General features: G+C 40.3%; 1 protein-coding gene across 6 annotated transcripts; it reads right to left on the bottom strand.

The window, feature by feature from the left end:
* MATR3 (matrin 3) lies at positions 1-27,072 on the bottom strand. Of its 6 annotated transcripts, none has more exons than XM_068417293.1 (15): positions 26,828-26,901; positions 17,352-18,423; positions 12,764-12,825; positions 12,201-12,242; positions 11,834-11,937; positions 10,584-10,636; positions 9,969-10,094; positions 9,237-9,362; positions 8,878-9,048; positions 7,449-7,580; positions 6,574-6,617; positions 5,706-6,099; positions 3,612-4,005; positions 2,897-3,018; positions 1-1,276 (listed from the first exon to the last, which is right to left on the bottom strand). In XM_068417293.1, the coding sequence occupies exons 2-15, from the start codon at positions 18,240-18,242 to the stop codon at positions 1,226-1,228; spliced, it is 2,712 nt and encodes a 903-aa protein (XP_068273394.1). In that variant the 5' UTR covers positions 18,243-18,423; positions 26,828-26,901; the 3' UTR covers positions 1-1,225. The 6 variants fall into 6 exon arrangements, with proteins under 6 accessions (XP_068273394.1, XP_068273393.1, XP_068273392.1 ...); XM_068417292.1 differs by having other exon boundaries at positions 26,824-26,897; XM_068417291.1 differs by lacking the exon at positions 26,828-26,901 and adding an exon at positions 26,644-26,733.
* Between the last annotated feature and the right edge of the window lie 433 nt (positions 27,073-27,505).

Genomic DNA, 27,505 nt, shown 5'->3' with positions numbered 1-27,505 from the left:
TGTTTTAACAAGTGATATTTTAATTTGTTTGGAAACGAAAGAGGTTTTAGGGAAGAGCAAGAAAAGTTATGTAGTAAGCTGCTAATCACAGGTGTTAAAACATGCAGATTTTAAAAAGAAAGCTAAAGTTTCAGTGTGGTATCATGAACACAGGAGTAAAGAGTTCAGTAGACACATTGGTTAACATGCCAAACATCTATAACAAATTACTGCTGCCTAGCTTTGTTTATTGGTAAATCACTTTAGTAACCTGAATTCACAAATAAGCAGTAAATAACAAAAACTACAGATAAACACAGGTTACACATGCAAATTCCTGTTCACATATCATGTGCAGGTACATAAAGAGCACAGTTCTAAAGATTCTTGACGAAACTAGATTTTAACAAAAACTGTTTTAAAATGCAGGTATGAAAAATTACAAGTGAAGAATATAAAGGTACCTTTTTACATTTCAGGACTCAACTGCTGCTTTTGAATATACTAGAGATGTACGACAGCTACAAGATTCAAGTAAAAGCAGGAAGAGCTCAAGGAAATAATACTGATCAGAGGAGAATGGGCATTTACTTTTCACTAAAAATACACGGAATAGCTGTATAGGAAAGTCTATCAAGAGCTTAGGAAAAAAAAAAATCACAAAGTTGTAAAGCTGACTAATCACTAATTTTCCTATTTGCTATATAACAGCAATGACATTAAAAGAAACTGCAATTCAACATTTAAAAATGCAACTTACATTTAAAGACTTGCAAAAGTGAAATGCAATGACAGCCTTACACTCCAAATTAAATATCTGCTAGGCTCAGACTGAAATATGGAATGTTCTAGATAAAATAAAAATACAGCGCTACGTTTTATTTTTTATTGAGAATGGAATTGAAAGACAATTTCTGAAGCTTGAAAACTAGGAAATTTCACTTAAATGAAGTTTTCTTCCCATAGATGAGCTTTCCACAAGGGTGCAAGATTTTTTTCTTTAATAAGCTTGAAGTGTCAAAACGAAAACTTGTTGCCATTCTCACATTAAGAACAAATCTTTGTCATTAACTTAACTGCATATGCTTTTTGCTACAACATTTAACACATGAACAGACCTATAATGCCTACTGTATTTCACTAAAACAAAAAAGAATACAGTATTTCCATCTACTACTTGTACTGCTTTTAAAAAAGATTAACATTAAAAACAAAGCCACTGTTTTCCTTACATCCTTCCTTCCTTTTAAGCTTCTTTCTTTTGCCTGTGGTCTTCTGCCATTTTATCCAGAATTTTCTGTTAAAAGAAAGCAACCATATTTTGGATATATTTAAGAGTCACAGTCACAACATGAATAACAAACATAAATCCAATTTTCCAGCTGTAAAATCTGTGAATATTAACTGCAAAGGTCATAACTAACCAGACTGGCACTTCTCCACGTACTGAAGTGAAGTGGAGCTCCTCTGAAGCACCACATCAGCACTGTGTCACCGAACATACAGCTCACTGCCAGGGAACACCAACTGGCAGCCTCTGCAAGCATTTACCTGGCCCTGCCGTTAATGCCTTCCTAGAGGAAAGGCAAGGCAAGAAAATGACTCTCCATTTTTTCATGGACTTGTGACAGCGATTGTGCCACTTACCTGGTCAGAATTTGCCATCTATAAAAGCCAGGGACAAAACATCTCGCCTCCCTAGAGAAGGGCTATTTTGGAAGGCTGAAGAATTTGTTATCAGTTCGGTGACATTTGGTAGCGATATCAATTAATCTATTAACTCTCATTGCTCTCGCAGTGAACAAGACTTCCAGCTGGAGAAGTGCCCTTCCATTGTGAAACAGCAGCTGCAATTCCCCCCCCCACCTTCCTTCCCAGACTCTAAAACCACATCAATGTTTCAAAGTCACTGAAGAGCAGCTCGCTAGTCATCTGTGCCATGGAAAAAGCAAATCAAATCATGCTTCATTTAAGTGATACAGTTAATAAATTGGGATTATTTCCCCCACATCCCCTTTTATATCAAGTCTTTAAAGTCCCATAATAAAATACCTCAATGAAAAAAAAAAAAAAAAGCTATGGGTGATGGATGAAGTGGGTTTTTCTTACTACAAGATTCTGCACAGTAATTGATTTTCTGATGTTGTCCTTGATAATGTTGTTTGCTTTGCGACATTGAGTTGTGCCATCTGCCTTCCAGGGCCCTATATTTGTTTAGGGTTCCCTATTATTACAAGGGAGAAAGCAAATGTTTTGGGTCTGAGATGCCCCCTTCTTCCTTTCTATGGAACCCCTGGGGTTTGTTTTCAGCTCAATAATGGACTGGTATAAAATCAGTCTATGTGAACACTGCATTATTAGAATTCCATTTAGGATTTCCCTTTCTCGGAGGTGGTATTTAAAAGCAGCTCACAGTACACAAAGATACAGCAGCAGCATTACCATTCATGCCATGCAATCATGTGATACCTAATCCAATTAGAAATAGTAAAACATGCTCACAAAATCAGAAGTTGCAAATATGTTTGGGTTTTTTTTTTTTAAATATATAAAAATTTCAGTTTAAGCTCTGTTGAGCAGTTAAAAATACTCTCAAAGGGACAACTGGAAGGGCTCCGAGTCACCTGTATTTATTCTGCACCACTACTTCTAAGCCTGGCCTTGGTGCCAATCTGAATGCCCTCTTTAATCCAAATTTATCAAAAAAATGCTGGAGCCCATCTTTAAAATGTGCATCCTGTGAATTATTTTCACAGGATGAAGCTTTGGAGAGGTCTAGCTTGAGTTAAAAGTGATAGAATAAGCCAATTTCCACTGCCTGAAAGCTTTTGGTTTTTCCCCCTCAAGTCCAGTCTCGTTCAGATCTATTCCCCAGGAAAGAATCACGCCATTTAAAATGAACAAGTTTTTGCCTTACCTTCAACTTTTGATAATGAGGAAGGCTGCTGCAATGGGTCTTTTTTGCAACATCTTCATTTGTGTAGAACAGGGAACACAATTTGCAATAAAACCCTGTTTTGGGTACCACATAATTCACACCTAGAGAAGTAAACACCACAAAATAAACTAAAAGATCTACTCTGCAGCATTTCTTTTAATGTCATATGTCATTTCAGCTAAATCTTAAAACCATAATTCACTTTACATTAAAAGCTGCTTTATCTTTAAAAGTCCTTGTTTTAGTTTATTCAAGCCGGGGCCTAATAATAACTAAATATGTGCAGGCTTTGCTTTTTCTTTTTTTAAATTTAAAATCAACCTTTAAGATTAAGGATCCATTTTATCGGTTCCTTCAGAAGAACTAACAATGTTCTGTGATCAGTTTGAGTTCTGAGTATTTAGGATGAATCTAAACTAATACCACTACTGCAATCTGTGCTATTAATTGAATTTGTGCTGCTTGCCATTTAATTTCTGCCTAAGGAAAGTGTTATGGAGAACTGTATGAAAATAAAGGAAAAAAGAAAGAAAATACTAGGGTTAGGGGAGGAGTGAAGAAGGGGAGAAGAGTGGGAAGCCCTAAAATGAAAGGCTCAGAGGCAATGTGTTGCCAGAAATAAAAGTCAAATGAAATGAGAAATGCTACTGCAATGCAGAGAGACGTATTGGAAAAGAAAGGGAAGCAGCCTTACCAACAGGAACGTTTGGTTGGTACGGCCCAATCCTAAATTCATCTGGAACAAGAGCTTTCTCTTGGACGTTCTTGGTTTCCTGTTCATCCTTGGTGTCCGTATTTTCATGGGCATTCTTCTCTGTATCCGGCGCTGCTGTGGTCTCAGAAGCTTCAACAGTTTCAGCCTTCGGATTTTCTTCAGTTTTGGTTCCATTTTCTAACGTTTCATTCTCCGGCTCTGGCTCCTCAATCTTGTCTACCTTGATTTCTGCCAAACTATCATCGTTTTTGCTAGCAGCTTTTACTGCCAAAGCCGACTTGCGGAGTTTCTGGTGATCCGAGTCTTCTTCGTCACCAACCTCATCGAGGGTGACAAACCCCTCCATGCTCCGTGGAAAGCCACCCACGTATCGCTGTTAAGAAAATGTTTTCCTTATGTCAGCTTATTCTTAAACGTTTCCCTCAAACTGTCTTATGTCTCAGAAAAGAAATATCTTCTCCAAATTCCCTGGAAAATTGCTCAAATTCTTCCTTCAAGACCTACCTCACTCATTCAAAACGTTACTCAAGCATGCAGAAGTGGAACAAGCTCCCTTTACATGTACTCCACTGTCTCAGAATCAAGTGTTCAATTTCAGAGTAAATTTTTTTTGCATCATGAGGGTCCACTGTTTTATCATATCAACACGTGATCTTCAACTTGAGAATTTCAGTATCTTTTTGCTCTATTCTTACGTTGAAAGTCCTTCTAAGGTGAGTATTTTAAGTGGAAATCATTTTGGAATGCACAAGTTTTGTTTCTGTTTGAGACAGTCCCACAAGATCCTCAAATTCATGCCTGCATAAAAGGTAAAACCTTACCAGAGCACTTTTGTGCCCACTAATAGTATGAAAGCACATTAAAAAAAATTAAGAGCTCTCTTTGAACCAGTGGAAAGCTTGGAGCTTCTGCATTTAAAAAAAAAAAAAACCAAACCAAAAAACACCAACCACCAAAACTGTGGAGGTCTCTTAAAATCCAGCTTCATTAAAAGCCAGTCAATCTGTCTGAATTCTGATTTATTTTTATTGAAACATTCCTGCTGCTATGGAGACATCAGTATTTCACATGCTTAACAGAATTCATGAGTAGTACTGAAACAGCGTTTGCTTTACACCTGTGCTCTAAGAATGTAGGTCTTCAAGGAAGCGAGTTTGGGTTTTGAGGCAGTTTCTCATCACAGATACCCTCATAATAAGAAATAATCACTGCCATTTGCACTGGCAATACTAATCCCAACCCCTGGAACTAGCTTCCTGACAGAAGGATCCCACAATGCTGAAAACCATGCACACTTCATTCATTAATACGGAACATGTCTGTCTTTTTTGCAAAACAACTTTCTAAGTCAATAAAGTTACTGGAACTTTGCATGCTACTCCACATAACCAAGTACAATTTAAACAGGAAAAAAGCAGATGGTAGGACATAAACAACCATGAGAGTGTGGGATCATCTGGTGAGAAGAAGGAAGCTCACAGGAACAGCTTACAACTGAAGACACCTTGAAACTAGTATTTTTTTCTCTCCTCCAATCGGAAATGGGCCTTGGCTAACTGCCAAGGGACGTGCCTACCTTCTGCCTAAGCATAAAGAGCAGATGAACACACAGTTTTGTCCAAGTCTAGATCAGCCTCAAGTCCTAAATAAATAATTTTTTGAATGTCGTTGCTCTACTCTGTGCTCAAAAAACTAACTACAGTCTCTTGAGAAACTGCTCAGGAGAAAACAGTTCCTGGCTGCTCAGTATTACTCAAAAAAGGGGTGAAGAGAACAGCAAGAAAAACCCCAGGAAGATACTTGGGTCGAATCACACAAGTTAAGAGTTTCTGTCAAAACAGAAAGAGGGATTTAACAGAAAGAGGGATTTATAAGCGATTCCATTTACAAATTACATCCAATGGGACCTTCCATTTTCTTCACAGAAGCTTTACCACCCATTTCCCTTCAGACAGGCGTGCCACACATGTGTTTTAAAGACACCCAGAAAAAGATCTGAAATAGAATGTACTGTGGTGTGCTGTGTAAGTTAGACAGGGTTCTCCCCACTCAGGTACCTTGCTATAGAATTACCTTTTTAAGCTTTTTCTTTGTTGCTGGATTGGCCACAACATTCCCCTCAGTTTTTACGGTCACCTCATCAGTTGTCTCCTTTTTTTCTTCAGTAGTCACATCAGCTAAATTGGCAACATCTGCATCATCTCCTGCTGAGCTGCCACTTTCTAACAGCGCTGCTGCTTCCTCCTCATCCACCAGCAGCTCGTCTTCAGATTCAAGGAGTAAGCTAGGCTCATCTGGGTCTGCCTGTTCACTGCTTTTAGCACCTGATGATGGCTCAGCAGCATCATCTGGTTTCTCCTCTTTCACTTTATCTTCTACATTGCCACTTTCAGGTTTCTGAGTAGCATCTGGTTTAGGTTTCTTATCACTTGGAGAATCTTTGTTGTCTGGAGAATATGTTCTCTTTCTGTAAAGAACAAAGAATACTTGCTTGTAAACCTGAAGATAGCCCAGAAATGACTGAAAAAAAAAAAAAGGTAGGTTATATTTTTCTAGACAAGCCTGAAAAAATTGTGTTTTAGTTCAGAAAATGCAAGGTTGAGGGAAACCTTGAAGGATACCATTCTTCAAATATGCCAGAGGCTGCTGGAAGGAGGAACCGTCCTTACACGACAGGACAACTGCTCATGGGTTTAAATTGCAGGAAGGCAGGCTAATTAAGGACTAGAAAAGATTTCCTGAGGAGCCTGAAGAGGCTGTGAAATCTCCACCATTAGAGGAAGAGGGTAGGTAGCACATTAGAAACAGTTAATCTCAGGGCACAACAACAACAATTTGATCTCAGAGCCTGCCTTACTTCTTTTATATAATTTCTATACTCTGGAAAAGATATTTTCATATTTCTTCTAAACAACATTATGCTTTCGCAATAGGACATTACCTAGTTTTATCCTTTTTCAGCAGTTCAACTCCTTTGTTTGGAATCTAAAATAAAATTAAAAAAAAAAATTTGTAAGTCACAGTAGGTTATTACTTACACTACTGTTGCAGCATTAATTCAGACCAGACAGCACAATCTAGCCAAGCGCTTCCAATTATGTTACTCCACAGGTACTCTTTTACCATGCCCACCTAACAACCAATTAATAAAATGCTATTATGTTAGACAGGACCTTACCAACCTAGAAATCCCATGTCTTTATTCACAGGAATTATCAGTTATTCAATACAAAACAGATAGGATATCCTGCTCCAGAAAAATCAGATACAACTCCTCTTTTGCTCATGAACTGATACAGCATGGTGCAGGCAATGGCACAAATCAGCCTTAATCTATACTCTCCTCCCTGTCATTAGCAGTGGGCTGCATGGAAAGATTTTGAAGACTCAAAATGCTTCTTTAGGAGTTACTGAATAGGAAATTCCACTTGCAAGGCAGTAACACAGAAAACTATTCAGTGCTTTGGTTAAGTATTCGAATTTGCCACAAAGCATTCATTTTTGGTGCGTGATCATGTCCAATTTCTTCATACTCCACAACAGAAAGCTTATGTATTTTAATGTACACCAATTACTCTAAAATCTGAATTCTAGTAGTTGTTTGCTTTTTGTTCTATCTGAAAGGAAAATACTTTTTCTTTGTTCTAGGCCTCATAACACCACACTCATGCCAAGTAACTGCACTGAAGTAGCCAGAAAATACTAAAGCAAATCGTTCCACTTTACAAGTGGCACTGAATTATCAATAAGCGATAACAGTCTTCTACTTCACTTTACACCTTTAACTACAATTAAAAACCTAAAAACACTACTTACCCTTAACACCAGTTTCTTGTATTTTTCAGATAAATCCACTTTCACACATCTGCCTTGGAACCAAAGCGCTTTGTTAGCACAATGCTCAACCATAGCTAAAGCATCTTCTCTGGTCTCCATCTCAATGAAAGCCTGAAAAGAGTAAAACACACATTAAACCCAACTATGAAATAGACGACACTCCTGCAGGCAAAGCTATTTCACTTAAAACACAGCGTTTCCAAATGCTGAAACAAAATTATGAGATTCAGCTACACCCATCCTCTCCAAACTAGCCACAAATTTAAAAATTTACCAAAGTGCTCTATATACCCAGCTTTTCTATTCAGTTGTATCTGTCCCATAGACAAGTTCTGCAATGAAACAACAGGCATTTAAATAATCTAAAAAAAAAAAAAGTCACCATAAAGTAAAATATTATCCCAAACAAAAAGCATCTGGACAATGAAACTCATTTATTTGGTGCTTAAGTATCTGGGAATTCCAGGGTAGCTGAGAAACTACCCCAGTATTTTATTTTTATTTCTCAAGAGGCCTGAAACAGGCAGCAGCTGCTGGTCTATAAACCCTGCTTTGGGAGGTGTTCCTCCAAGAAACAAGCCTATGACACACTAAGGTTGCAGAACAAGCTTTTAAAAACGCATCTGGGCTACGGTATCATTGGCAGACAGAAGAAAGGTGTTTCTGCATCCAACTTAGACAGCAAGGGATTTATTTTTCCCAGTGAAGTAAGGTCAGGAAGGACTTCCTAGGGGTCAAACAAGAGGTTCTAGTAATTTTTCATTCCACAAATGTGGCATTAGGGGATTCAGGCACTCATCTCCCTGAAAAAGAGATGGATTCCAGAAATTCTCTGGAATTTCCTATTTAACTCAAGGGAGCAACAAACTGGGTCAGCAAAGCTGCAAAAAAAAAATTAGAACTAAATACTTTACACTCCTGTGTATTTATAGAAATCATGTACATGCACATCCAAAGCATTTTACTATACACTTGCAATGCACTAACTTTTTTTTAAAGTTACAAAGCCACAGGACTGCTTTTGTTTAAAGAATGAAAAATAAAGGGTAAAGAAATGTGTAATAGAAGAATATATTTGTTAATGTTTCATAGGTAATGTTTTTTTCAGCCTTAAAAACAAGTTCCAAGGCTCCCTAGAAATCTGCATAACAAAAATTAAGCCTCAATGCTAAATATACCTTCTTCACAGCTGAGGCCTGTTCTTTTTTTTTCTTTAAATGCAGCTCACATTACAGTAACATTTTGCAATGCACTAGATAAACACCACCTACATAGTCCTCTGACAAATTTCCCTATCAATGCTAGAGCAGAAAGTCTACACATGCACCAATTAAAGGCACGGCATTTCTTTGCAGTGAAAAACCTTCATTTCAAATCTCCACACGTGTATGTTCCTACGCTCAGTTACCTGGCTTTTCATTCTCATGAGGATGTAGTTCTTAATTTTTCCATACGGTTCGGCCAGTTTCAGTACTGCGTTGTCAGAGTACCCCGAGTGAGGTAAATTGCTGAGGTGAATCACACGACCAAGTTCTGGTTTTGGCGGCTCAGTTTTTTGGTCAGGTTTACCCTCAGGTTTCTAAAATAAAGAGGGAATAAAATTTTTGAAGTATATACTGCATAAAATAATCAAGCAACAGTCACCCATGTATAAGTTGATACAGCTGAGAAGTACATAAATTAAGAATAACTTAAATGCAACAGCCTCGTAACAGTGACTGCCCCAAATTAAAATAAGGCAATGTTAAAAAAGCAGAAGTGTTTTACCTTTATTCTTTTGTATTTCTGTGACAGGTGGACTCTGACTGGTTTACCAAATACCAGCGCAGGTGTTGTTGAATAGTATTCTACTGCAGCCTGGGCATCTTCAGTGGTCGACATCTCAATAAATGCCTGAAATCATATAAAACCAAATTAAGCGCTACTCCTTCAAGAATTAATATTTCTGTTTAAAATCTTAAGCTCTTCCTTGCTTTCCTGTAAAAAGAGCTGCATCAAAAGTGAAAACTGCCTTTTGGTTACACTATTAACTGACCTGGAGAACTTGACATGAATTTCACATCCTTTATTTAGGTGCACAAACAGAACTATTTGGTTTACATTCCACCTAGATTTGGATTCAAAACATTCAATTGTTTCCTGATCTTTCTCTTCTATGACATTGGCTTTCCACACTTCAAAATCTGACACTGTATAATACAAACTAGGACCAAATAAGTTTTCAGCAAATATTGGAAGAACAACAGAATTTGTAAGCACAATGTATTTTTGAGAAAGCTACGAACAACCAACAAGAAGGATTTTAAACACTATTTAAGATAAAATGCAGTCTACAGCATTTCTGGAAAGAAATGTGCTAGTCACTCTTCCTTTCACACATGTGACCTTGGTGACACATATGTCACCTTGCTTGGCAGCTGAGTAAGTCCTTTTACAAAAATTAAGCATACTAACGACACGAAGCAGTGCCAGAAGCAGCACTGAAGGGCCTACCCTTACCTCATTGATTTTGTTTAGAATCAGGTGATTTGTAATTATTCCAAATGGTTCAACAAGCTGAAGCAGCTGGTATCTCAAGTTCTTTCCCCTCTGGAAATCCATGATGTGAACAACTCTGCTTGTTTCCTGTGGAAGACAAAGCATGTGTACACAACATGAAAGAAAATGTGTATCAGCTAACCTAAAAAAGGAAGTCTGTAAAGGCTCTGCTCTACTTTAAATTTTTTTTTTAAAATGATAAATCTTCCCTAGTAACTAAGATGAGATGCATACAGGAAAGGCACAGAGCCTCCAGGGATTTGCACAGAGGAAGATGCCTGCCGTGCCAAAGCTGCCTTCCTGTACATTCATGTCCCACAGCTTCATCATAACAGAATGTTTAAATAGAGTCTGTACAGTTTTGGAACAAATATTTTGTAGAATACTTGGCACAACGAAACCCCAACGTTATTCCAAAGCTTCAGTATTTCCACACAAATAAATCCTAAAATCTCACTTTTAAAGACAATCCATTCATTCAAAAAAAAAAAAAAAAAAAATCTTATGAAAGCAAACAAAAAGCATATAACAAAATTGTGGTTTTTTTTTAAAAACAACCAAATTTTTAATACTAACCACTCGGCCCTTCTGCATGTGTCTCGGTCCTTGCATATTTCCATTTCCAGCTCCTTTAAGAAATTAAAAGAATGAGCAAGCTTAGTTCAACCTGTAAGACTGGTATTAACATGTCTCTTCACAAATTCTTAAGAGATCTCTTGTAATACTAAACCTGAATGACATCAAGTTTTAAAAACTAATTATTTCATTACAGTGTGAAAGGCTGTTAATTTATTTCAGAGCTCTGGTAACTTGAGGTCCTCCTTTCTGATCGTTCTTTTCAGTTCAACATTAGAGAAAGAGCTGCATTTACAGATGTGCAGAAATAACAGAGAATAAGTAAAGCCCATTGAAAAAAACCCTCTCCTGTTTCAGAGTAAGATCTGCCACAACAAAACGTCTCCATACACAACAGATGCAAGATCTCTAACTAAGATACACTTCTTATAATTGAGGTTTTGGGTTAAAAAAGAAAAAAAAAAACAACCAAAAAACGAAACTCCTAGTTTTGGTTCTAACACACCACCAATTCTATCATAATGGCCATTTTACTAGGAAACACCTGAAAAAAGCCTTTCAGATAGTTTGGCTCAAAGTCAAGTTTGAGATGTTTTCAAAAATTAACAGTATTATTTTAATGAAATTAAGTATGAACACATGTATCATCTAAAAAAATCCTTTGAAGTGTCTGAAATACTCGTACTCTGTCAGGATACACAGGTAAATTAGTTAGTTGGGCTCTTTTAGTCACTTGAACTAAAAGGTAGGAAGTAACAACTTCAGGCAAGAACCTGATTCTTAGCCTGCCTTCCTGTGAAGAAGAGGCTTGCTTCATCTATCTTCCCATTTCTCAGTTGCTCGAATCTATCTGTCAAATTCATTTGAAATTAAGAGGGAAAACCACTTAGGACATTGAATTCTTGCAAGTTTCACATAAAAAAAACCCACCAACACATAGCTCATCAGAAGATAGATACAAAAGAGCTTCTAAACAGGAAAAAATACAAGTCCAAGACATCTGTGGCTTAATGAAACAGTTAAAAAACCAGCCATAATAACATGGCTAGTAGTTACCAGCATGGTAGAAAGGTGGAAGTGTGGGACCTGCATACCAGTCTTTGGCCAGGGAGGGACTAAAGTATTTCAGTTCCACTGCTGAGAAAAATGAGTGTTTTGTCATTCTAAAACACTGGTAACAAATTAAAACAAGAAAAAAAAAACCAAGAACTTAAGCCTTATAAAAGTAGGTAGGTGCCTGTTGATGTTACCTCTTGGCCCAACAGGAGGTCCTCCAAGGTGAAATGGAGGTGGTGGTGGTCCCAGAATTCCTGGTGCAGGGTTTGTGGATTGCTGCAACATAAAGGGATCACCCCTAGAAAGAAGGGGGAAAACACAACTTAATTTTAAACCAAAAATCCGCGAAGCTTTCATTCTCAAAAAACTCCAAACTAATTTCTGCAGAGCATCCAAGCAGAAGTTAACTTTAGCTACTTCTACCGCTGCTCTTCAGCTAGTAGAAAACAAAGGGAGGAACCCACTTGAAGAAAAGGAGGTGTGTTGTTTTACGTGAACTGTTAAGACCATCCTTTGCTTCAAATAAAAAAATGATAGACATTAAAATTCATTCCTACTTACATTCCGTGTCCTGAATCACTGTCAGGATTCCATTCTGGGTATCTTAAAAGAAAGAAACAAAAGTAAGAAAAATTCAATCTCTGCTACCTATGTAATAATTTACCTACAAGCAGCAATACCTTTACACGTTAACACAGATAAAACACATTGTAACACTGCCTACTACAGGACCACCACAGCCAGCATCTATTGACAGAATAGCAGTGCTATTCTCAACGAGAAACTTCCTACACTGCATGTAACGTGTCTGCCAATTTATAATACAAATTGCACAGTTTTACAACAAAAATTTACAAGTTGGTATTAAGTGACTAGTAAAAAATTTCAATGGATTCTCAACTCTTAAGATCCAACTCTTTAAAACATTACACATAGATCAGCAGGATTGAAGTTACGAGCCCAGATCCCTTTTTGTCCTGAAGATGCTCTTTTAAGTTGCATGGTTTTATTCCCTACAAGGCACAGCATGTTTTCTAAACCTGCTTTCTGCAACATAATTGACCGTTATTTCGCTGTACACGCCCTCACGCCACAAGAATGTTTACTGTACTTCAAATTCATACATTTCAAGCAGCAGCTGACAACGTCGGCTGTGAGTCGCTCCATTGATATGATGGTTCCACTCCTGCAGCAAAGTAAATAATTAAAAATTAACAGCCACATATGGCAAGCCATTTTTAACAAAATAACGTTGTAGAGCGCAGTATCTTCTCTTCTAAGCTGCAGTATCGAAGATACATACATAGATAATGAAATCTCCTTGCAGTGCTTTGATCAGACACTGAAATTGGACCTACCTCTTAACTCCTAACCTGGGTGAGAAGGTGTCTGATGAAAAATGTCTTGCAATCTACGGGCCTGATGCTGCCTCAGAGGTGGAAAGCTTACCAGGGGCTAACTGCTGCAGCAGACATGCTTATCATTATGATTTCAACTTTTAGAACTGGATGCTGAGATTTTTTTTTTTTCTTCAGTAATTTTAGAATTTCCTCCACTCTCTCTGCTTCATTCCTCAGACTTTTTAAAGATTAATGTGAACTACACACTCAAGTTTTCAGAACCATAAAGAAGCCAAGAAATTGCAAGGAATTCAGAAAGGCAAGACTAAAAGAAATGGAAGTGCATAGCTAGGACAAACTACAAGTATACAGGTGACATATTAAAATATATGACCATTTGAGGGGAATAATCAAGAAACAAAGGAGATCTAAATGAAGATAGTATGAAGGAGGAATAATGGAATTAAACCAAATCAGCCCAGTAAAATTCTTTCTAGTTCTGGCTTTAGTGCTAGAAAGGAATGAGGGATTTCTACTTTTTCTCTGCAGATTATTTAGATTACAAAGGGAGCTATTTATTTCAAGAGGAGAGCAGGCACAGGGACTCCTCCTTTATCGAAGTACGGAGTGCCCGATCTCCATATCCTTACACTCTTACAAGCTATGTATAAGCTATGTATACTCTTTGTGCTATGTTTGCATCTGTAAAGCGACAGAACTTCTGAAGTTTCACTGCTGCCCATCTGTGAGCCACAGTCTGATTTCCACTCTGCTGCTCTTCAGTAAGCAAAGGGACCAGCAGAGACACAGGGCAAATTAGCTTTAGGTTCACAAATTAGGGGAGAGTAATTACACATCTTCTGGGGGCAGTTTAACAACTGAAGGTTTTATCTTATCAGCTACATTTTCAGCTGTGAACACGTACAGTGCATTGGCCGACGGTTTTATCTGTCTCTTCTTTCGTGCTTATTTCTGCCCAGCACCCACAAATGATTTTTTCCTAATTCCTCATCTTTCCTGATTTTTAGTCTCCACCACATTACAGCCATCCTTCTGGATACAATGGGACACTCCTGAGGCTTACTGTAGTGTTCCCATATGGCAAATGCCTACCTTGCACTTTCCTCAAAGGAGAAAAACCTGAATTTAGTCTCCCATAAAGTACTGCCGTTAAGCTACGTTACACTATTACTCCAAGATACACAGAATATCATGTGGAGAAAGATGAAACCTTCATTTATTTTATCAAAAAGATGTTAAATGAGCGCACCACTTTTTCTTAACTGCACAAGATGTAGGCTCTGCAACTATAAAGTAATAAATATGATGGCAATTAGGATGAAAAAAACCACCAAACCCCCTAAGCAAACCTACCTATGAAGCTTTCCATACTTAAAACCAAAGCTTCTTCAGTTTAAACTTGCTAACAAGTTTTAGTACTACCCTACAGAAAACAGTCCTTTAAACACTAAAAACCCCTCTAAATTTGGGTGCACAATCTGTACAGCCTCGGTGGCTGATTCAGCTAGATGTACCATGCTTTGAAGCTGCCTTAACACGTAATTTAAAATTATTATAAATGAAATAGAAGTTATCTGCAAACTAGAGCCAAAGTTCAGGAAATCCAACTCTCATCATATTTCAAATGCTTTTAAATTGGCAAAAAAGGGAGATGTGACATATAACTTAGGATTTTTTTCCCCAAGGGAAGTTTTCAGAACAATGGCTCATCTACATTATTAACTTTTTATTAAATACAACTCCTCATCTGGACTTCCCTTTACTCCCTGCCTCTACTCAGCCTGCAGCGTCACTCCTCAGGTTTCAGGGCACTAGATATTTGCAAACACTAACGAACATGAATGCCCAAAGTTAAGGTGGAGAAAATCTGAACTGAGTTTCTTAAAACTCAGACTGCCTTTTGCCTCAGTTGATGCAAGCAAGAGGACGCTCTGTTCTTCAGAAAATTAGGTCAAACTTAAGCATCTAATTTTAGATAGCCCTCTATCAGGGACACGGCTATGTTTTTCCTTTGAGATGTATCACCATTTCAAGTGTTTAACCTCCAAATTCAGCTGCTCATGTTGCATCAGCCTTTTTCTTTGGCAGGGAAAACAATCCCTCCACACCTAACACCTCATTCCTTGATAAAGGGATCAGGATTAACAAAATGCCTAAAAAAAACTGGGGCACGATTTGCTTCACAATTAGACAGAAAATAAAATGGGTCTGAATATACATGGGCATGAGATTAAAGCAGCAGTTAAGAACATCGCTAAAAAAGAAAACACGGAGGGCTAGTCTGCCAGCTTAAGTTACACTAAGGGTGTTAAACCCCTTGCTTGGGCTTAAAATACACATTGTTTTATCATACTCTTTAAAAAAAATCTTCTATGATATTTTTATTTGGAGGTGGGGAAAATGAGATTTTTGATACTGCAGTAATAAGTTTATGCTGTCCCAGCTAAGAAAAGCATTCCCTTTCTGCTTTCCATAGATTTTGGTTCAGATCAGATTACTTTAAAAGTTAAGTTCTATTTGATTCAATTTTGTGGGAGACACAAAATAAGAAATTCTGTAACTGTTAGGTATGCAAAGCAGAGGAAAAAAGGAGAGGAAGAGAAAAATTCTTGTGGTGACATGATTTCTGAAATTAGAAACAAAGCCCAAACTTGGGTCATAAGAAACAGATGATCCAATCTCAAATATTTTATGGTGTACCAGCAGTTTAAGTCAAAGCCCACTCCTAAAAAACCCCGATGGTTTTACACGTTACAGAGAAAGTCAACGACTTCAGTTATGCTGTCAAAAGAATTTGGTACTTCTCATACCTGGGAAGATACTTCGTGTTGGATATCCTTTCAACAGATCTTCACACCAAAGCCAACTAAGAACCACGAGGGTTTAAAATAAAGTGCTAAAAAGAACCCTACTTACAGCATTACTGGTTGCCATCTTCAAGGGCCTCAGAAGTTTATGTTTTCAATCTAACAAAATGAAGTCCTTTTACAGAACTGAGCATGCCATCTAAACTGTTAACACCTAAAACCTTTTATGAAAATAAACGTCAAATATAGGAGACAAGAAACCCGGATTACTGTGATTATTTTATATAAAAAGTAATTAAAGCAACACAAGTTCATAAACTGTCAGATCAGCTGGAGTCATACAGTTGTGCTCTAAAACTGGTTTGATCATTTCCTTGCAGGGACAGAATCAATCCTCGTGTTTCAAAAAGATCAGATGTACAGAAGCAGCACTTTTTGAGAGGTAACTGTAAAGAAATGGTTAGTAACAGCAATTCCACATTGTATCAATTTTACAGTAATAGCATGTATTAAATTTTCAATTGAAGGCCTTCAAGCTAATCAGCCACTAATTGTGACAAGAGGGGCACTGTATTAGCCAATTAAATTGCCTAGTATACTGAAAATCAGCAAGATGAGTAAAATTGGAAAAGCTGAAAGTGAGAAGGCTCTGAAAATAACGTCTGAATAAACAGGCCATTTGGAGTAACCTGCTGCCTTTGCAGAGTTGAACTCTCACGGATAAACTAAGAGGGAAGTCTCAGCATAACCGAATACACCCGAAGATCCACTCTACTTGCGAGCCAAGTAAAGAACGCTACTAGGAACACAGAGCAGGATACTGCAACAGCAGACTGATTGCTCGGAGAGTCTACAGGGATAGATGCAACATGTGACAATAAAAAGTGAGTCTGAAGTGTCTAAGATAAAGTTGTGAAAAAGGAGAAAAATGACGACAAATTTCAGCCATAGTATGAGATAGAGTGTTAAAGTGAAATTAAAAAGGCAAGAATGAGCTAATCTAAAACGTGGTTTTTATTTTTGCAAATAAGTTCCAGGGCTCTACATTAACTCTTTCCCTTTGGACAGGGAAAAAGCAGAACTGTGCAAGAATGCATCTTAACTACATATAAATCAGCAATCAAGACAGATGTGGAGGAGAGCTGAAACTAGCTTCCTGAATAGCACAGTAGATACACTGCAAAAAACCCCCAAACCAACAAAAAATGAAAAAAAACCCACCCCAAAACTGCTTGAATGCCAGATGTTTGTGGTTAAGAGAACATGTAGATGTAAAATATAAATAAGATATCCCAGTAGATGATAGCTGTTTGACTTGAAGTTAAGCAATCTGGGCAAACAAAATACATTAATGTAAAGCCCTGGTTCACAGCGTTTGTTAACAATTACACCTTGTAAATAAACCAAGTGCCTTTTTCACTCTCAAACCAACTTTCAGATCATTTCAAAAGCAACCAGGCTATAGAAATAATTAAAGAAATAAGCAAAAACAGAACAGATACTACAACGTAAAGGAAAATAGAAGCATCTGGTGCATAACTCACCTTATTAGAATGAACTGGCATATCACATATAGAGCACAGATGGGGATAACCCTTCGGTAAGAATCCATGGAAGTCTTCAATATTGCTATTTGGAGGAGCACCTCTCTTTTTCTCAAAGAGAGATCTCTCAGGACCAGGACCACGACCCATTCTGTCATACTCACTGTCAAATTTATGATAGTTATGCGAAGTCTCACCATAAAAAGATTCATCCCTACACCTTTCTCCATCTCTTAATCTGTCATCTTCATAATCCATTCTGTCATAATAACCAGATTCTTGAGAACGACTTCCATGGTCATAGTCAACCACTGGGTTGAGACTAGGACCACGATCATCAAAGCTATCTCTTCTAAAATGCCTTTTTTCTTCCCAATCATCCCTAGGTACTCTGTACGGTGGTTCCCGTGTGGATGATCTCCCATCTCTACCATAACCTTCTTCAGCTCTCCTCCTTTTAAGTTGTAGAAGGATCTGAGGCAAGTTTTCAGGAGTGATCTTGTCCTCGGGATAGCGACTCAGTTCATCTAAGTCTCTAGCAGACAGACCAAAGCTGGCCAAAATGTTAGTGGCCTGGTCTGCATCTCCACGGTGCTGAGAAGACAAAGGGAGCGGACCTCTACTTCCAATGTTAAATATAGACTGCAAATTATGGGAAGAGGTACTACCAGAAGACAGTGCACTATGAGATCCTTGTTGGTTCAATGAAGAACTCATTCCAAGATTCATTAAGCTAGCAAGGCGTGCAGTACCCTGGTTCATCCTTCCAAGAGATGCTGGCATATTTAAAGACTGGGTAGCAGCAGCAAGAAGGCCTATTCCTGCAGAGAGGTCACGCCCATGACCTTGTGAATCCCTACTCAGAGATGACTGCTGGAATGACTTGGACATTGTAGAACTATAGCTTGTCTACTGTATGGATCAAAAAAAAATTTTTCTTTTTTTATAAGATGGCTGAAAAGAGAGCTCACACTAGAAAGCTAGGCAAACTTCACTTCAAAAATGGTAACGCCAAGAAAGAGGATCAATAATGACTGCAGATCTTCTTCAAGCTGAGAAACACCAGACAATTCTGTAGAAAAACAAGCAGTTTTAGTCATAAATCCCTTTAAACAGATGCAGTTTTAAACTTATGCATCATGTTGATCTAAAAACATTCAAGATCTCAATCTTACAAGGCTTTTATTACATAACAGATTCAAGAGGTACCCAGAACCTACATATATTATTTCAGATAAATACACAGTGGTGTTGCCTATACATACTACTCTTCTACAAAAAGCTACTTTCATACCGAAGACAAGTGAATTTCAGAAGTTTGGGATGTCTGAAAGCATCTAAAGTTTACTTGATCTCTGGTTCATGGGTTTGTTTATACCCTACATTACTGTACTGTGTCTATGAGAAGACCACAAACAAACTTAAGCCCATAGAATCCAAGATGAATTTGGCATATAATACATATTTGAAACACGAAACCTATACCACCACAGAATAGGACGAAAGGAAGTTAAAGTAACTGAAGTTTGGGCAAAAAGTTTCTGCTGTAAGATCTGGTAAATAAGACCAAACATAACAGTCAATCTTTATGCAGTAAAATTCAAATTACCGATGTGAAGACAGATGTGAACAAGAAAAATAAGTTTTAAATTTTGCAGGAAGTAAACAAGACCTCTTGCTCAAATTGCAGTTATAGGATAACAGCACTTAGGAAGTGATTCTTTATTACATTGAAACAGTGACATCAGCCTGTAGTCGCAGACCTCAAGCTAAACAAGGTCAGGCTTAGTATTGGGATGGGAGATCCAAGGAAAACCCTGGCCCTGCAGAAAGAGACACTAGGTGAGTCAGGAGATGGCACTACGCCCCCGGCCAGCCCTGCGGGACAGTGGTGTCCATGTCTCTTACCAGCAAAGCGCTTCTTCCTTGGTTCAGGTCTGACACTTTGACACCATGACCACATATGGGAGTTAAAGATCCTAAAACAACACTCACAAGAGATAGATATCTGCCCTGTGTCCCACTAAAATACTAACCTCCTATTTAAATATTTGATTCAACTGCATTTACGTTTAGTTTTAATTGGACAGTGTATCAATATCCACAGTATATGTTATGGTGCAATGGATATATTTCATAAAACATCCTTTTTTTTATATAGTGCAGAACAGAAATAAACTGTAACACTTCTCCCCATACTCCTTCAGCCTTGGGATAGATACACAAAATTTAAAGCAACTCAACACGCATGAAAACATTCCACCAGGAATATGTTGTTCTTGGGTCCCCGAAGTGGTAAAGCCCTTTCAAGTCTCTGCAGAGCAGTTTCGCTTCTTCAGCGCTGCCACTCAGATGCACATAAACCACATAATCACTTGAAAAAGAAACAGGTACAAATGGTAAAGCTGCAAAGTGAAATCAGCTTCTAAGAGAACAGGTATATCTGGGGAGGAATGGAAAGGACAAATGAAACCAAGGATTTTTCCTTGAAGAGATCGGTTCTGCAGAAGGCAGTTTCTCTTGTACTGGAAACAGAAGAAAAAAGGTCAAGGTTATAAGCATGTCTCTACCCCAACTGCCTACTCAATCCAGAGCCCTGTTTCAATAGCACATCAAGTTTTTTCTACTTTAAGTTGAAAAGCCCTTAGGTTTTCTTTCTGGGTAGCAGCATGTTACAAAATTATGCATTCATGTAGAAAAATAAGGAATTCTATGATACACACAAAACCCACACAACTCCATCTTCGAGAAGTAACTGCTTTATACAGTTTGCTACATACTCTGTTATCAGTACCTCCAAACTCAGATTTCAGCTGTGCTTTTAAGATCCACATATGTTGGAACCCCTTAAAGTAAGCTTCATTGTGTAACATTTGGTTAAGAGACTGAGAAACATGGGGATGAAAATAAGTTTAAAAGTATCTGAAGCAGAAGACAGAAAAGCACTGCAGAAAGCTTCAGAGTAAAACAAGAACATAGGGCGAGCAGATGAGGCAAATTTCTAAGTGAGGTATCCAGGACAAGCTGACCACACTGAAGAACACCTAAATAGAAAGCATTTAGGAACTATATTGTAAAAATCAAGAACTCTTTCAAGTTCAAACATGAGAGAAACACTAATATTCACCTGGGTACCATGTTTTATCTTACGTACATTCAGTAATCTTTAAATTACTTTGAGTATTTTACAAGTTAATCCTTACTCCTTCCATTTTTACATACAAATTTCCTTCTAGTTCATTCACACCCTTACAGAATGGTTTGAAACTGAACTTACTGGGTTCTTCATAAAATCCGATATTCCAGAGGGCTTTACAAACCTGACCCCAGCAGTGATTCAGCAGACAGCCATGTGGTCAGGAAAGGCACCGTGTGTCCTGCTGTTAATGCAAGGACCCGCACTATTCAAGTTTTCACTAAATCAGGAAAGTTCTCCACTCTTCAAAAATACCCCCTCTCTCTGAACAGATGCTCGCTAATCCTCTTGTCACAGTTTTCAATTGGCAGCTCATTGTCTGCTGCTCTGGAGAGATTAGCAGAGAACAAAACCCGTCACATCCCAGTCTGGCACAGACCTGGGCTGCACAGAACCCGATTACATGCCAGGCTTTGACTCCCCATACACACGGAGGGTTTACATAACCATGCCATGCTGCTGCTGCAAACACCCATAGAAGAAAGAAGCAAAGAGAAAAATAAAACCAGAAAAAGTGGAGGGAAAAAACGAGACAAAGAAACAAAGAGGGACAATCTTATGAAAAAGCATGAAGTGGGACAGTAAGACACTTGTACGATGAGGACAGACTATAACGCTGGCGGCTGGTGTGCGAGCCAGTAACCTGCCCTACACCTGATCAGGTATTCAAGTACTATTCTCAAAAATCACTATTTATCACATCACGGTCACCTTGCAATTGCTGTTGTACTCTGCTCCTAACCATCCCCATCTTTAAGAACCGATAAAGACAACAACAAAACAAGGTGGGGGCAGAGCTCTAAAAAAATCACACCAAAGAATGTTTAACTTCCACATGGTCAGGTTTAACACGTGATTCTGAGATCGCATTTCTTGTGTCGAGCGCTCCTGAACGATCTCCTGTCAGTATCTGATAGAGACAGGTTCCCACGGAGCAGTGCCAGCCTCTAAGCGAGTGTGCCATCAACTGAGTCACAGCAACAAGATGAGTACGCCTGAACAAAGCTGTCTAAAGATCCAGACGTGATTTAGCCGAGTTGAAAGTGTTATGCTAATTGTTCTTCGTGTAATTTCAGCTATACTGGGAACAGACAGGCTTTCAGATATAAATTTTTAAGATCTGTGGACAGAAATTTGGCCATATTGAGATTTGAAAATATATCACATAAAGCAATCTTGTAATAAGTTGAAAGCCAAAATGTTACTAGATTTCCAGACAAATGCAGACAATGAAAAAACCACTTTACATCTACGTGTTGCACAAGAGTTTTCTGTAAAGGCAGACAACAAAAATAAGAAATTTGAATCCTACAGAATACATTGCTACCACATAAAGGCCAAAATGAGGCTGATTTTCAAACACTATAGGAGGATTTTCTTTTTGTGTAAAATAGAAACTCTTTTCAATAAAACTTATAGAACCCTCGCTGCACATAAATACTAATTTTGTTCTTGAAAGCAGTATAATTCAGTGAATTCTTGGGATACATTGATCGTGCTGAGCACAATAACCTTAGATTACCACCTTTTATGGAACACCAGCAGGCTGAAAATAATTTAGCTCCCTATTCCTTCTACCACTCTCAGGGTTTTTAACCTGTATTATAGCTTTAATATTAATCTTGTTCTTAGAACAACTCATCAGTCCTCTTCCACTATTTAGTCTCAAAAATGAAAAATACCTGGTTTTACTTTCTAGTCAGTTTCACTTTCACATCAAAATGACTCAAACCCCATTGAATTTTATCAAATAAACTCAGTTATGGTAAAACCATGAAACAATCTGCAAGCTGAAAAACACACCCTCAGTTTGTAACAACACAAGACTTTCCAAGAGAGCACACGCCTGGGAAAAAAGTCTCAAAGAAGCTTCACACCCACAATCCCAGCTTTCTGGATGAAAATCTACATTTTTCTCCTCTTCCCTTATGTGTTACACTCAGTGCAGCAATCCCTTTTGCAGTAATCTACTCTGCTATGGAAGAATTCATACGCTTCTTGGCCAAACCATCTCCAATGCATCACAGCAAAAAAGGTTATCGACAGAAGAAACCTGAAAATCCAAGTGACAAATTCAGACAGACAGCTCCCCATGTTGCTGTAAGAAATAATGGCAGTAAAAACAAGAACTTGCAAGGAAAATTAGAAGCAGATGTTATCTAGCCGCTGAATGACCAAGGGTAATGGATTTGAAGCCTACAGGATTACTTTTAACTCTGACAATACAGAAAAGGCCACTGTCTTTCCAAAGGCAAAGGAAGAATTGTCCAGCAGGCTTAGAGAAAATGCAGATTATCACCCATGTCAGGTAGCAGGATTCAGAGTGGTTATTTAATATTGCCATTTGACAGGCAAGAAAACAACTCATCTTGTCCAACTGATCCCCAAAGGTCACGACCTCAAAAATTTAAGCACCACCTGGCACACTGGATGCGTGCGCTTTTTTTGTGTGCAGATCAGACAATTTGTTTCAGGCCTTGCAGAACAACTGGAAGAGTTTCATTTCTTAGGATTATGTTCAGCTTTGTCGCAGTGAGTCACCTGATCAGAGCACCACATCGTAATCTGAGATCTGAAGTTACTGTAACAGAGGATTGCTTCAGAACAGAGAAGTATTACATAGAAAAAGACTTATTTATAAAAGGGAAATTAAAGGGACTAGTTTAGCAATTAAGAATCTTAAAAGAACTCACACAGTTTTCAATATTTGAATGCAGGAAAGAACACTGTAAAATAAGATGCTGACTTCCTATTTCTGCTCATTACAGAATTTAATAAATTCAAGCATTCCTCTTTTTGTAAAAAATGCATGGAAAAAAGTGCATTTATTCCTTTACAGAAACAACAGAATTGAAAAAAGGGTCCAAGGAACACTACAGAAAGAGCAGAGGAGGCAAAAAACGTGTATTTTTAGGAAGGGAAAATAGAAACGGCTCAGAACATACAGAACAACTGCCGTCACGTGCACCAACCGCTCCATAAACACATCATTACCTCTACAGCTTCCGTGCGCTCCTTCCTACTACTTGTAACCCCACTCTTTGCGACTACCTTCAGAGCTCCAACTCTACAATAAGATGGGTGCACACAGGTTCTGGCACCCACGAAAACCTCTGCAAAGCCATTACGACTTGGTTCAACAGAAGGGGTCTGCCAAAAACAGCGTCACTGCAGAATGATGGAGGATCTTAACCTGGAAGCTCTCGTAGTAACGACCATATGTTCATGCCCTTGGGAAAGCGAGGAGACAGTAACTATTCATTCCCATCAGCTGGGAGATGAATAGCCTCGCAGGCACCAAAACTTTGACCAAAATCACAGAACATACCGTAATTATTTTGTAAACATAAAGGGGTCACACATCAAGTGATCTAAAGACAGACAAAATCAGAGCGTTAATCATTGTAAGAGAGAAACAATTTTACCTTTTTTTTTTTAAAAAAAAACAACCCAAAACAGAACACTTCTGTATTCTGATATGGTAAGTGACTAAAAAGCCTTCTGACTAATCAGGGAAGGTAAATCTGCCTCCAGGCATTCCCAGAGCTAGGATACAATCACATTCTTTCCCAGCTGAAATCTCTGCAATCTTGCACGAAGGTGTTGAGATGTATTCTAGCTGCAGAAAAGAACCAAGGGATTGTTGGACTGTTTTACTGCTCAAAATGAAAACTTTCTTAAGTTACGACTACACAATACGGTACTTAAACACTTGCAAGCTAAATGAGTTCAGAAATATGGGGAGGTATTTGTTTTTGTTCTCGAGAATTGCTGACTTAGAGCACTGAGGAAGAATGCAAGCAGCATAGAGGCTACACAATCATAAATTAACAAATAAACTGAATGGAAATCATTTCTTTGCAGCTTTGCCTACAACAGCTTCTCCCTCAGATTTGCTGAGCCGCCCAGAACGCTGTCAAGTATTGGATTACAAAATAGTCTGCGCATTCACCAAAACTCTCAGCAGAGATGCTTGCAAGTCACAGAGAAGGGCAGCAGACAATATTTACTTCTTTATTTCTCAAATTAATGAGCATTTTTATTTAAGTGTAGACCGAATAAATGAGGTAGCAATCATATTTCAGTTGCATGGATCATAATACCATGGATCCCTAATTTAGTTTGGAGCCTCAAAGGCTGACTCTTCCCTCCTTCTTACTAGGTTTTTAGTTTTTACTTTAGGAACATGGATGTTCACATTTTAAGAATGCATTTAGGAATTTCTCTTGGTTATTCTTCCCATCATTTAGTGCTGGGATGTACGTCACACCTAGATACATGCAAAACACTGGAAACTGAAGTTTTCAACACACAGTGACTTCAGATAGCTTCTCTAAAGCAAACACACAAAAAAGGCTCATGACTTTGCAGGTCTCACCAGAATCATCAGGAAGAATCATCAGGAAGCAATCAAAACACTTGAATTTGTTGTTCAGATTTCATCTCCTTACCTAGTGCACAACGTACCAGTAGAGATATTGGGTTACCACTGAACAAACATAAGTACAAGGCTCGAGTGCCAGTATCCTCACTCAAATCTAATGATTCCACGTAATTGAGTAATGAACCATTTTGTGTATTTTTTGATAAAATTCAAGACAGAAATTCACTAATTTCTCAGTAATACATTAAAAACATTAATATATGTTTCACTACATTTTGGAAAAATAATATATAATTTTAATATATTAAAGTTTTCAATGTATTAACATGTTTCTAAATTCAGGAAGATTAAGCCACTGGATCAACAGATTCTTTATAAAGAAGTACCAGAAAACGCTCCATTTTCCTCTTCTGAGGCACGAAAACTACACTGACTGCTTTAAGAGACGTTCTCAACAAGAGTTGCTCCCTACATATCTTACTGTCGGGAGTCAGGACCACCTACTCCACCGATAGTTCAAAAAAAAACTGAAGAATTTAAGGCTGAGTAAAAAAGAATAAAGACTATTCAACTGTTTAAAACAGTATCAGATACTTTTTTCCCAAAGGTATGCTTCATGGAAAGGAAAAAAGCCATACATTTAACAGAGGGATTTTTCAGCTTTCTTTCTACAGCATAAATGCTTCATTTATCAGAACAAAGCAGTTCTTCAGGCTCCCAGAAAGTTCTTTTTAATTTTTGCTTATTTTCAGCAGAGGTGAACTTTATCTCATTGCTTTGGCTCTGGAAACAAAATACGTACATAAAAACCACAGAACATTATTAATCCACCACAGGAGTGGGGGGAAAGAAAAGAATCCCTGCAGCACGATTTGTAACCACAGCCTAAATGATATGAAAGTGAAACTGAGTAGAAAGAGGAGTCAAGAGAATGCTTCCACTGTCAGTATTCTTAATGCTCAATCCATTAATTCTTAATGCCAGATAAGCATCAAAACCAGCATTTTGAGACCAACGGCCTTCAGAGACGTTAAGAAGGCACGCACGTAACCGACATGCTGCTTAGCTTCCGAATGGCCGTTTTTGGGGGCTGGGGAGGACGGATGCCGACTCTGAGGCCTCAGCTGGAAGCAGAAGCGCCAGCAGGGCGCTCCGGTGAAGCTTTGGTCGGCGGGCGAAGCGCCGTTTTACCCGGGGCCACCCCCAAGAACACGTTTTACGTGCCGAAACACTGAGCAGCCGAGGAGAAACCCCTCTCCCTGCCCTCGGCAAGCGCCGGGCAGTGCCCACGGGGCGGCCGGGGCAGGGGGCACCCTGCAGCGCGGGGAGGGAGGACGGCGCAGGCCGGGCAGGCCGCGCACCGCCGCCGGAGCCGGCCCTTCCCGAGGGCCGCGGCGCAGCAAGGGGAGCCGCTGGGCTTTGTTCGGGCCCGCCGAGGCCGCGCGGCCCGGCCGCAGTACCGCCAGGCGGCGGGCGGGGGCGCCGGCGGGGGGCCCGCGGGGCTGCCGGCGGGGCCGCCGCACCGGCCGGGCCGGGCCCGGCGCTCCCGCATGCGCGCTGCTGCCGCCGCCGCGCGCCAGGCCCGCTCCTCGCTCCCCTCCCCGGCCCTAACGGGCGCTCACCCACCCCACCCCCCCCCCGCCATGGCGGAGCGGCGGCTGCCGGTTCCCAAGATGGCGGCGGGCCGGGGGCGGCCGCAGCGCCGCTCCTACCTGCGGGCCGGGGACGGCGGTAAGGGAGCGCGGCGGCGGCGCCTCCCGTTCGCTGTCGCACCAGCGGCGGGGGAGGGGAGGGAGGGAGGGACGGAGGGACCGAGGCGGCTGCGCGAGCCCCGCGCACGTCTCGCCGCGCTCGCGAGAGCACGCCCGCCCGCTGCCCGCCCGCTCGCTCACGTGCCCGGCGGCGGCCGCCCCGCTCCGCTCCGTTCCGTTCCGCCCGCCTCCGCCGCGCTCGCTGCCGACAGCCGCCCGCCCCGCCCTCCGTGCGGGGATGTGGCCGGGGGAGGAGAAGGGGAGAGGGAGGAGGCGCCGCCGCGCCATGTCTCGCGAGAGGTGGGAGCCGCTCACCCTGCTCTCGCGAGAGCCCCGCCGAGCCGCTCGGCGCCAGCCCGCCGCTCGCCCCCCGCTCATTGTCCGCGCGCTCCCGCGGGGGCGGATGGGAAGGCGGGCGGGGGCGGGGCTCGGTGCCGCGAGCCTGGCCCCGCCCCCGGCCCGGGCTGGGAGGGGAGGGCGGGGCCACGGGTTCGCGGCCGCCCTCAGCCTCCTCGGCGCCTCCCGCCCGCGCGGCCCCGCCTCCCCGCCCGCCACCGCCGGAGCGGCGCGGGGTGACAACGGGAGGGACAGTCCCGGGGTCGGTGCCCTCTGAACCGCAGGCTCCCCCAGGAAGAAAGGCGTCTCCAGCGCCGGGGGAGGCAAACCCTCCTCAGGCAGAGGCAGGGCCCGCGCCCGCCGCCGCCGCTCCAGCTCTCCGTGGCTGGAAGCAGAGGGAGGGTAACGCTAGCCAGGCCCTTTAGCGTATGTTTGCCCGAGACCACAAGGATGCCTCGGTGCCACCTGGCTCCCCTCACCCCCAGAG

This window comes from Nyctibius grandis, chromosome 22, assembly GCF_013368605.1.
Source record: "Nyctibius grandis isolate bNycGra1 chromosome 22, bNycGra1.pri, whole genome shotgun sequence".
NCBI classification, from domain to species: Eukaryota; Metazoa; Chordata; class Aves; order Nyctibiiformes; family Nyctibiidae; genus Nyctibius; species Nyctibius grandis.
Note: the sequence above shows the minus strand (reverse complement) of the source record. Positions and strands in the feature narration are given on the sequence as shown.

Coding starts and splice junctions, on each gene's coding strand:
- MATR3 (XM_068417293.1), bottom strand. CDS start 18,242: ATGTCCAAGTCATTCCAGCAGTCATCTCTGAGTAGGGATTCACAAGGT. Junction 12,826..17,351: donor TGCCAGTTCATTCTAATAAG/GTGAGTTATGCA, acceptor ACTTTGCTGCAG/GAGTGGAACCATCATATCAA. Junction 7,581..8,877: donor TCATGAGAATGAAAAGCCAG/GTAACTGAGCGT, acceptor TACTCTTTTCAG/GCTTTCATTGAGATGGAGAC.